The sequence below is a fragment of the Astatotilapia calliptera genome, chromosome 18 (assembly GCF_964374335.1).
Source record: "Astatotilapia calliptera chromosome 18, fAstCal68.1, whole genome shotgun sequence".
Lineage (NCBI taxonomy): Eukaryota > Metazoa > Chordata > Actinopteri > Cichliformes > Cichlidae > Astatotilapia > Astatotilapia calliptera.
This window is the reverse complement of record NC_137439.1, coordinates 21,658,067-21,669,077: the sequence shown is the minus strand read 5'-3', so window position 1 is coordinate 21,669,077 and position 11,011 is coordinate 21,658,067. Positions and strand designations below refer to the sequence as shown.

General features: G+C 43.1%; 1 protein-coding gene across 1 annotated transcript; it reads left to right on the top strand.

Annotated features, from left to right (window-relative positions):
* Positions 1 to 5,782: 5,782 nt before the first annotated feature.
* On the top strand, positions 5,783 to 8,763 carry camk2n2a (calcium/calmodulin-dependent protein kinase II inhibitor 2a). The gene is made up of 2 exons (XM_026150826.2): positions 5,783 to 6,272; positions 6,823 to 8,763. Exons 1-2 carry the CDS (start codon positions 6,104 to 6,106, stop codon positions 6,891 to 6,893), a joined length of 240 nt encoding a protein of 79 aa, XP_026006611.1. The 5' UTR covers positions 5,783 to 6,103; the 3' UTR covers positions 6,894 to 8,763.
* The last annotated feature ends 2,248 nt before the right edge of the window (positions 8,764 to 11,011 follow it).

Below are 11,011 nucleotides of genomic sequence, written 5' to 3'. Positions count from 1 at the left end.
TTACTGTTCTGTCACATGATCAGCTGCTTGTTAATGCAACCAGCCAATCACATGGCAGGAACTAAATGCATTTAGGTATGTAGACATGGTCAAGATGACCTGGTGAAGTTCAAACTGAGCATCAGAATGGGAAGAAAAATGCTGAACTACTGGAATTTTCCCACACAACCAACTGAGAAGAGGAGCATCTCTGAGCGCACAACATAATTTTCACACTTAATGCAGATCGGCTACAGCGTGAGAAGACCACACACCAGGTGGCGCGCCTGTCAGCTAAGAACTGGAAACTGAGGCTACTATTCACATAGGCTCACCACAAGACTGGAAAAGATCTCCTGATAGTCTCACTTTCTGCTGCTAAATTTGGATGGCAGGGTCAGAATTTGGCGTAAACAACATGAAAGCATTATACCTGCCTTGTATCAAAGGTTGAGGATGCTAGCGGTGATGTAATGTGTGTAATGTTTGGGGGAATATTTTCTTAGTACGCTTTGGGCCCCTTAGTTCCAGCTGAGCATCATTTAATCGTAGTATCGGTGCTGGCCACGTTCATCTCGTTATGACCACAGTGTACCCATCGTCTAATGACTGCATCCAGCAGGATAACACACCACATCACAAAGCTCAAATCATCTCAAACTGTTTTCTTGAACATGAAAATAATTTTAAAACTGTTAAGATCAGAAATGACGTTGTTGAGAGTAGTAAGAGTGTGCTAGATTAGTAAGGGGGCACACAGTCAACATTAGATGAAGTAATGATTATGAAACAACACACAGTACTAAACAACACGAAACATAGACTTGTGATTAAGCTTTCACCTCTGATGTAGATGAGGTGTGGTGGCGGCAAGCAGTGCAGCGTGGCATCTGTGGCTCCAGCGTGCTGCACTCGACAGCTGTGAACCTTTCTGTTTCAGTTGTGTACTCGCTGATCCAAGGGCAGGAGCCCTGCCAATGTTCCTGCAATCTACTGGAGCATATTTATGCAGGAAAACAAACAGCATTAATCTTCATGATGAGGAGTGCAGAGACACGCAGCGCTTTCCTTCGGTCAGCAAGTGCAGATGGTGTGTGTATGGCTTTTCTTTCTGCTGGTCCTCGAAGCTACATTTTAAGCTTTCCTGAAAGATGCACCTGCTCCCTCACACACATGCAGGCAGTCATATTTCCATCACTTCACTTTCATTGACTTATATTATTTCTTTTATTTTAATCTACTCTAAAGCTCATAAAGATCACAGCTGTTGTCCATCCTGACCTCACACAAAGTCTTACACCTTAAATGTAGTGCTTTACATGATGGGAACAATTTGTCCCCAGCTAGGACGCGAGTACACACACACACACACACACACACACACACACACACGCACACAAACACAAATCCTAAGGGCTGAATTGATCCTGGCTCTCAGCTCTAGGCTTGTTATTGCTGTTTTTCCTCAGCTAGTGTTCCTAGTGAACAAACTGTGTGTGTGTGTGTGTGTGTGTGTGTGTGTGTGTGTGTGTGTGTGTGTGTGTGTGTGTGTGTGTGTGTGTGTGTGTGTGTGTGTGCAAGTTCAGCAGAGCTCGGTCTCCTCAAGAGGAAAGATGGGGAGGGGGTGAGTGACTCAGCACGGTGATTCATTTGTAATTTGGAGCAGTGCTTCTTAAGGGTGGGCACACTTGTCAGAGATGAGACTGACTGAGTGAGCCAAGTCATTGACAACCGCTGCCTCCTAACAAGCCTGAGAAGACGGAAAGAACGGGGCAGGGGGAGGAGACATCACACCACGGACAAACATCAATTGCGTTAAACGGAGACAATTCAAATGAAGAATTTCTGCACATAACTGAGAAGGGTTTAATGGTGCGTACAAGGCAGTGCATCAATAAGGGGGGAAAGCAATAAAGGGAAGCGTGACAGTTTGTAAAACATATGCATGTTCCTGCCCTAAATTGAGAACATGAAGCATCACCTGGTACTATGTGGGTTAGCAGGCCAGATTTTCCCTCCAAATCTGTCGCCAATGGATGACATCATGTGAAATCCCTGGCCCTCGCTTGAACCCGTGAATCAACAACTCTGCCTGTTGACAGCTGGAGGCTGCAGTTTATTGGGCAGGAGGAGTTTTGTGAGTCATCCCTGAGGAATTACATCGCGACTGAGCGGCAGATTTATGATCTCTGATTCACGTCCTTATTCACAGAGCGCGAGAGAAAAATCACAATCACATATTTGAGGATAATTACTTGCAGATATACATGCTGCACTGTATGTCTTCTCGGTCACTTGCAACTTTTTCCCATCAGCTTTTTTTGCCATCAGTGAAAGACCACTGTTTGGATTGAATCTGGCTCCAAAGAGCTTGGCTGCACGTTTCATTAGTATAAAGAAATGTTCTCAGAGCTCAGTAATATATTTTGCACGTGGTTATGTGGTCCTGCCAGACGCTCTGAGCTAATTTTCACTCTGTGGTCATTCCACGTCTTATCCCCAAAGGTGCCTCGCCAGCACCACTCACCTCAAGACTGTCAGCTGGCACCTCAAACTGGTCAGTTATGCAGACAGGCTGCTAAAAAAGATGAAAGGTTATTGGCTCTTTATAGATAGGTCAGCTGGCCCGAGTTGCTGAAACAGGTTTGGTGCAAAAATAATCCTTCTGTCAGATCACTGTTGTAGCTCTCTCTAAGATACCATATGCTCTGAGGACAGAGAGGCGTAGCATATGCAGCAGGGAAAAACAATAACGCTATTTAAAACCTTTTTTAAATGTTAAACTATATTGTCTCTGTCCATGGTGCTGAATTGAGTCATTCTTTTATTTTCTCCTGGCAAACTGCCAGTTCAATCAGGCGAGGTTATTTGGAAGAACTGAACGTGATTATACTCCAATGGCCCGTCAGAGCAGAGGGGTGACAGGAATTAGGACTGGACCAAGATGGAGGCTTGGATGGGGCTCTGAGTGACCGGGGTGAGGCAGATGTGGGAAGCAGGTGGCTTGCACCAATGAGAGTCTGAAAGGCAGAATGACAGAGGAGTGCTGAGATTTAAAGTAGGCAAGATGGGGGCAGATTGGCTCGGAGAAGGCAGTGTGGGAAAGTGGAAAATCTTTTCTGTAGGTGTAAGGTTATACAGATCTTATTACTACAGCTTTTAAAATAGATTAAACCAAAAATTATCTGCAAATTTCTTTGACAAACATGTGACATTTGTATGTATTTGATCGAAACTGACCTGACATTATTGCCGTATTAATAAACTGAGTAAACAATAGTTAAGTTCCACAAAAAAAGAACATTTCAGTGTTGCTGCTGAGATGTCCTAACACTACGTCTGCCCTGTACTGAACTAAACACAGGCTGTTGGAGCACCGCGACATTTCTCATAACTCACAAAGTGACACAAAAAAATTAATTTTCTGGCCACAGCTGTGACTTTTCTAATGATGTCGTCAATATGCTCAGACAATGAAAAATAGTGGTCCAGTGTAATTCGCCATAATCGAATTGGCTTGTTCTAGTTTTTGAGACCTGTGCCCGGAGCTGTTAGAGCGCTCTCACTGTAATTTAGATATATTTAAAACCGTATGATTGTACAGACCAAGTTTAGCACAGTTGCCAATGTGTCCTAGCACAGCAGATAAATTATTGCAGTAGAATAAAGCACAGTGGAATAATTGGTTTATGACCACAGCATCCTGAGCATGCCTGATCTCTGATCTGATCTTGGACACTGAGCAGGGTCGAGACTGGTTGATGCTTGGATGAGAGACTGCCTGGGAGTACAGGGTTGTGTAAGCTTGGACGCCACAGTGGTGCAGTGAGACGTTTCCTGGTTTGATCCCTGGCTTGGGTTTTCTGTGTGGCATTTGCATGTTCTCCTTGTGTCTGTATGGATTTCTTTTGGGTATGTCGGCTCCCTCCAACTGTACAAATACATGCATGTTAGACTAGGTGGTAGATTAGCCATGGATGTGAGGTAAGTGCACAGAATAAAGCAATGTATGGTTAGCACTTGTTTCACTTCCAAGAAGACAGACTTACTTTTTCACTCATTTTCAGTCCAGCGCTTGTAGCTAAACACTTTCAAAGGATGTTGTTCTATTTGTTAAGCCACTGAACACTGACTCATGCTGAGGACCAAAGCAGATAAACAGTATATGAGGGAGGGAAGCAAGGAGAAAAGACTGAGGTATTGTTAGGGCCGAGATGGCCAGGCTGTGGGTGTGGACTCAAATGCAGACACGGCTTGGATGGAGGTACGCAGTCACTATAATGAGAGGAGACAAGTAGTCAGTGGCAGTCTAGTGAAACACAGCTGAAGGATTAGACTATGGTGGTTAGGGCTTACGCAGGGTAAAGTGTCATGTGAGGAGGGGGTGTCCAAGGGTTTCCGGGTGAGGAGTGTCCAGAGAGGATCCAGAATATACTTGGAGTGAGGGACTTGGCAGGGAGGCAGGCAGGTGTAGTCCAATGATGGAAAGGAAGCAACCAGATGACAGAACCAGCGTCCAGGTGGAGATGTGAGTAGTTTAGCTTGGGAAGTGCGACTGCCAGGTGGGTCCTATGACAAAGAAAACACGGTGAGGAGAAAAGCAGTAGGGCTCTCACAAGGGCTTGGCGGCCTAGCACTAACGTGAGTTAGCAGAAGATCTGGCAGAGGTCTGTTGTGAATGCTGGTCTTATATGCTGGTGACTTGATTGGAACCAGGTGTGGAAGCTGATTGGAGTCTCTGCTTGAAGGTGGAGCCCAGCAGAGTGGAAAAACCCCGTACTCACCCGGACCATGACAGGTATGACAAATTACACAAGAACTGGACTGAAATTCACTGGCAACAGATCTTATGGAGTGATGAATCCTAATTTGAACTTTTTGGTTGAAATCATCACAAATCATCACATCAGTGGCACAAAGAAAGTCCAGAAGTTAAACAGTGCGTGTCTTTAGCCTTCTGTAAAACACGGTGAAGGTGCTGTCATGGTTTAGGGCTGCATTTTCCATTTGTAGCCAGTGGTCTTGGGGATCTTGTCAAAACTGATGAAATTCTGAATAAAGAAAAGTTCAGTCAGATTTTTATCCACCATCCAACAGCATCTGGAGAGCATCTGCTGGGTAACACCTTCATTTCATTTTGTTGGCAGAGAGTAGTAAAAAGAAGCAAACATCCCTCAAGTTTGTGGAAAAGTCTGAATTTTGAATGGAATAAAAACTGTTACTGTTAGCACTAACATAAAAAAAGGGGGGGGGGTCATTTCTATTAAAGTTTTTATGTATAAAAAGTGTTTTTTATTATTTTATTTTTGTCAGTCGAACATTGCATTGCAAGCCTCCACCCAGCTAAATCTTACATCTTCTAGCTGCATCTGGCACAGGGTATACATTGTCCATCGTTCCTGCCAAATAAATAAACATAAAACGGTTATACTAATAAAGTACATACAAATAAAATTGAAATTAAAAAGTACTTATTCCCCTTCGAAAAGCAGAACAATAAAAAAGGTAACCTATGGAAGGGAAATGCAGACTATAACGTGCCACATTAAGCGCTTTCCTGAGTCTACAGGATGAATAGACATCCTTAGGAAAAGTCCACTTCTCGAAGCCTCACGAGGCTGTGTCAGTATCTAGCAGTTTCGTCTCTCGCCTGTTGATGTCAGTCTTGCTCCTCTACCCCTCGGAGTCCCCACGCTCACACACATTTACACACAGCCACACTCTCGCAGCTTCAAACCCGGATGGATGACTTCACCGTTCTGCCTGGGTTTCCTTTATGATCCCGGGATCTCCCACTTCCCTCGCCAGACATCAGCCAGCAACACAGGCGAACACATCTCTCTCTCTTTCTCACACGCACACACAGATACGCACACACAGTCACGCTCGGTTCCTCTGCTGCCGCTGCAACACATCCAGAGACCACAGAGAGACCACAAAAGCACCCGGACCTCACGCACCGGCTCCCCTCATCCACGCAGACCGAGGATCGCAGCAGGAGACGGCGCTCTCAGACGGAACTGTACTGGCACCACCGGGGAAGAATTTCAACAACTTTTTTTGCTTGATTTAAAAATTAAAGAACTTCCCGAAGCTGGTGACCCTTCTTCACTGTCGTTCCACGATGTCTGAGGTGCTGCCATACAACGAGGGGAAAATGAGCGGCTACGGGGCGGACAGCGAGGTCAGCCAGATGTCCTTTAGCTGCGGACTGCAGGACACAAGCGCCTTTTTCGCAGCGTCGCAGGCAAAAAGACCCCCAAAGCTCGGGCAGATCGGCAGAGCCAAAAGAGGTAAAAACGAATTCAGACGCTTGACATTTACAAAGAATGGCAGAATTATATACGCTGCGCAAAAATGAGCTAGTTGTATGAATGGCGCTTTAAGTGACTTTGGAATTAAGTTCCCACATTACTGTCGTTTCCAGAATCTTCCGTGATTACCAGCAGCTCGATGCAAAATGCACCGCAGTTGTTGTTTTTCTCACAAGTGTCACTGGTCGTGAACGACATCCAGACTGTTTACATTCACGCACCAGCGATAATATTCATGCAAGGACACACCCCGTGATGCAATCGACTCAAGTGTAGGGTTTAAACGAAGGGATTAAATAATATTAATAATAATAATAAAGAAATGGCTCGAGAATGAGTTGTTTTCACCGAGTGCGTGTGTGCGGGGATTGGGGATTTGCGATAGTAATAATAATTCACCGTGCAAGCGCACAAGGGCCACATTTGCCCAAACTTACTTTTATTTAGTGCGCAATACCCCCCAAAATAAATCGTGACTTCTGATTGTGGCTCTGAGTAAACAACCTCTTCCTCTTTTTCTCCTCCACAGTGGTCATCGAGGACGACCGAATAGATGAAGTCCTGAAGGGGATGACAGACAAGTCTTCGCCCGGCGTTTAAACGTGACCGATGCCTTGCAGACTTTTTTAATTTTGATCACCGATTTGAAGCACTTGTCGGCTGTGCATGTTCGAGGATTGTGCGGGGAGGAAAAAAATCACGACGGCACGAAGCGAGGATGGGGTGATGAAATGAAATGGAGAGGAAAAAAGAGGCAGAGAAAAGGGAACGGAGAAGGCTGAAGAGAAGAGATGAAGGGAAGAGGAAGGAAGAATAAGATGAGAGAGAGAAAGAGAGAGACAGAGAGACTCTGGGGAGGAAAAAAATAAAAGACCAAGATTTATCATGGGATTGCTGGCAATTCTCCAAACGAATCCCGATTTTAACTACAGCTGCGCAGCAGGATGTTGAGATGGCGGGCCCCGCTCTGTATCTCAACCTCTGCTGACTTTAATGATGGATGAACTTGTCATTAATTCACGACCATCTCTATTTTTTCCTCCTTTCCCCCCCTAAAGCGCTGTAAGCATCAAAAATACTGCAACTAGAGGCTGAAGCTAAATCCCAGCCCCATTTCAATAAGTTGTACAGTAGGTAGGCTAAGCTCCGAGACATCCCCCTCCCCCCCTCCAATACCTTCCCTCCCTCCTTTAGGCTCTGCTTTGTTGATTCAATCGGCGACGGTGCATTCAAGGGAGCTGTCCTTTCAGCACCGGTCCAATGCATTCCTGTTGCTGCTAATGCTTTTTGAAAACAGACCAACCAAAACTCTACAGTCTGCTAAATAGAGGAGACACGTTGTATGTAAGAAAAAAACAAACAAATATATATATAAATACATATATAGATATATATAGGAGGGTGCAATGTGAATATTTTCTGTTTTGGCACTTAAACAACAATAGGCTGCAGATTAATTGAAAAAAACAAGGCTACATTCTTCTTCTTGCATCACCCATCAGTGGTGAAAGGTGCAGGCTGACACCTTCATGTAGCCGATTTACACCTGCACATATCTCTTTAAAAATTAATCTTTTCTTTGCATTTCCAAATGCTCAGATATCTACAGAGGCCAGCAGGAACACGGACATTATAGTAATGTTTTAAATAACAGTCATGAAATTGATGGGAAAAAACATTTGCTCTCTATAATTTGGTTGTTTAGATTTTGCAAATATTTGTGTTTCGTCTTCGATGACTTTAAAGATTCTCTCCATCTATTTGCATGAACTTTCACTCCGGTGCCAACGCAGGTGCCACCACTCTTACCCTGGCACGCTTCTTTTTAACGAAAGTCATATTTGTATTTTTATATCTAAATATTTGTTATTTAAATTATATGCTAGTCTATCGTCTTAGAATTCATCAACAGGAATATTTGTATTACGGAGAGGATATACAGAATGAGACTGGCCTTCAGAGAGGCAAAGCGAGGACTTTTTGGGGGGAGTTGGACTGGTCTCATTCTATATCAGATGTCGCACATTTTTTAAAGACTAACTGAATGTGTCTGGGGTTTTTGCACACATCAATGTTAAACTATTATTAAGAAATCGTATACTGTGACTTGAGCTTCGTTGATGAATTTGTTAGAAAATGGCAGTTTTAGAGTATATTGCACTGTTTACGAGTATCCTCAAATAACATGTTGTTATATGATCGATTTTTGGACATTACCGTTTTTGTTTTGTTCTGTTTTTCTTTTTCTTTTCTTTTTTTGATTTTTTTTGTTCATTTTGTACCATTATTTTAAAGAAACTGGATATGGTTTGTTGTGCATGAAACCTTAATATTTTCAATAATGAAACATCGTTTTATGAAGCAAAAAAGCAACAAAAATGTCATGACATTCTAAGAATGAGTCATTGTATATTATGATGCCATTTTCACTGTATTTGGTGAATTAATAAATGGTGAAAGAAAATGTTAATGCGATTCGTTGATATGGCTTTTATCCCAAGACACTCTCTCTCTGTGTGTGTGTGTGTGTGTGTGTGCGAGCAGAATAACAAACAAACTTGGACTGCTTCTGTGAATCGCACTGCAGAAGGCAAAAAAATCAACAACAACACATAAACGAAACAAAGGGCGCACCATGCGACGCACACCGTTGCAGCACTGGGAATCGAAAGGCTTTTGTGCAATCGGTAGCCATCACCTTTGTGACAGTAAATACTGATCCTCGATTAAAGAGCGAAACAGTGATCCAGCTGCTGAGCTGTAAAACAGCTCTTGTGCCGGCCTACACTAGTGAATCCGTTAAATCCAAAACCCCTAGGGAGCTACAACTGGCTACATGATCATCTATCAAAGTCTGGCTGTGTCCCTCATACAGTAGCTCTTGATTAGTCTATCACATGTTCAAGCTCTCTTTAATTTCCCAACTCTGACGCACAGGTATCATAAGTGTCATGGTCTTAAAATACTGGTTGCAGCATTTTTATTTATTTTTCTTCATCCAATGTGCCCCCATTGTCCTGTCAGGTGAACTACATTTAAACTATCACTTTGCCACCTCTCAGTTATCATCGGTTAACTGGTCCATTACTAGTCAGCCACTACAATAAGCTTGTGGTCTATGCTATTTACCAGAAGTACATACTATAACACAGGGATCAGTGAGCTTGGAAAGAAGGTTGACTGGACTTCTTTGAGTTTCGTGAAGATACTAAACAAAAGAACTGAAACTTTAGAACTGAAGAAGCCTCTCGGATGAGAGGTGAAACGCCTTCACAAAGATTAAAGAAGTCCAGTCGCTTTTCTTCAAGCTCTTTAGACTATACAGACCAATGATTTCACCTGTTGAGACCTTCTAAATCCTCAAGAACTGTTGCTCTTTGGACTTCCTAGCACTCCTTTTTAGTTGGTTGGGCTCCTGCACCCATTCATGGCAACCTTCTGATAAATTGTTTGCTGAGCATATTTTGCTGAAAGTGAGAACATTTCTCCAATTGAAAAACGCTACGTCCAGATGAACAGAATGAACCTCTTGGGAGTCACTCCACAGCTTTTCCCTATAGAAAGCCTCATTTTAACAGTGATTCTTGTTTGGGAATCATAGTTTTGTTGTTTGTTTGTTTGTTTTTATGTTTCAGGAAGAGCTGCTAATGAATCCTGTGCCAGCAACATTGCTTATCTTTTCGGGGAAACATGGTCAGGTAATATCAGCTCTCCACAACAAACTGAACACAGAGCCAATCACACTCCAGCTTCTATTTCTGGAAATCATGCAAGCTCAATAATACATTTCATCAGTTTCAAACATCGAGTACCAGGACGGATCTATAAACAGCTACATGTTATGACAACAACAACACATGCATTTTTATTTTAATTGCACTCCATCCTAAAAGAAGAATATACGAGCGTCGACAAAGCGTCACGAGTGTAACCATCCACGTTCCCATCAGCGACATTATTGACTGTCCTCACAACATCAGCACTGTGCAGAATGAACAAATAGTGCTATTGATTATGTTGTTGTTGTAGTTGGTCTATGTGTGCGTGTGTGTGTGGCTGACTGAGGCCGTGGACAATTACACATCTCACAGTAATGGGCAGTCCTGGCAGGCCGGAACCAGACTGACATATATGGGCTGATATTAAGCTTCATGCCTCTTACCCTGTCATCAGCATGTCTCTGTACATGTGAATCGTTTAAAAGTCAGACTATCAATGGCGCTGCAGTGGCTGTTCAGATTCTGTTGTTCAGGATAATTATCAAATATGTTCATGTTCAGGAATTGAACAGATTATGCATCAATCTATAGAAATTTAATTTAGATATGTAGATTCTCCTAACATGAAACACCTCCCTAACTATTAAAAACACAAAACTGACTATTTCACTGAGTAATCTATTCTTTGATTACAATCATCTTGTATTATCTCCCAAGAAAACTTTGAGATTCAGTAGTTTCCATTAGCTTGGTGTCATCCAGGTCATGGTAGCCCAGCGTGTTTCAAAACAAGGCAGATGGACTTCTTTAGGTACGTGAAGACATTTTGCCTCTCATCCAAGAAGCTTCTTTGGATCATAGTCACAGGTATTTAGGGCTGTCCCCTTGGGGCTATCCTTTTCCAGGCATTTTCAACCCCCACTCACACCTTGACTCAGGTGACCTCAATAGCTTAAATGGTAGTAGGCTGTGGTGCGGCAGGGATTTCACACCTTGGTC

Excerpts from the sequence above, each read along its gene's own strand:
- camk2n2a (XM_026150826.2), top strand. The coding sequence starts at position 6,104 with ATGTCTGAGGTGCTGCCATACAACGAGGGGAAAATGAGCGGCTACGGG. Across the intron at positions 6,273-6,822 it reads GATCGGCAGAGCCAAAAGAG|TGGTCATCGAGGACGACCGA; the intron begins GTAAAAACGAAT and ends TCTCCTCCACAG.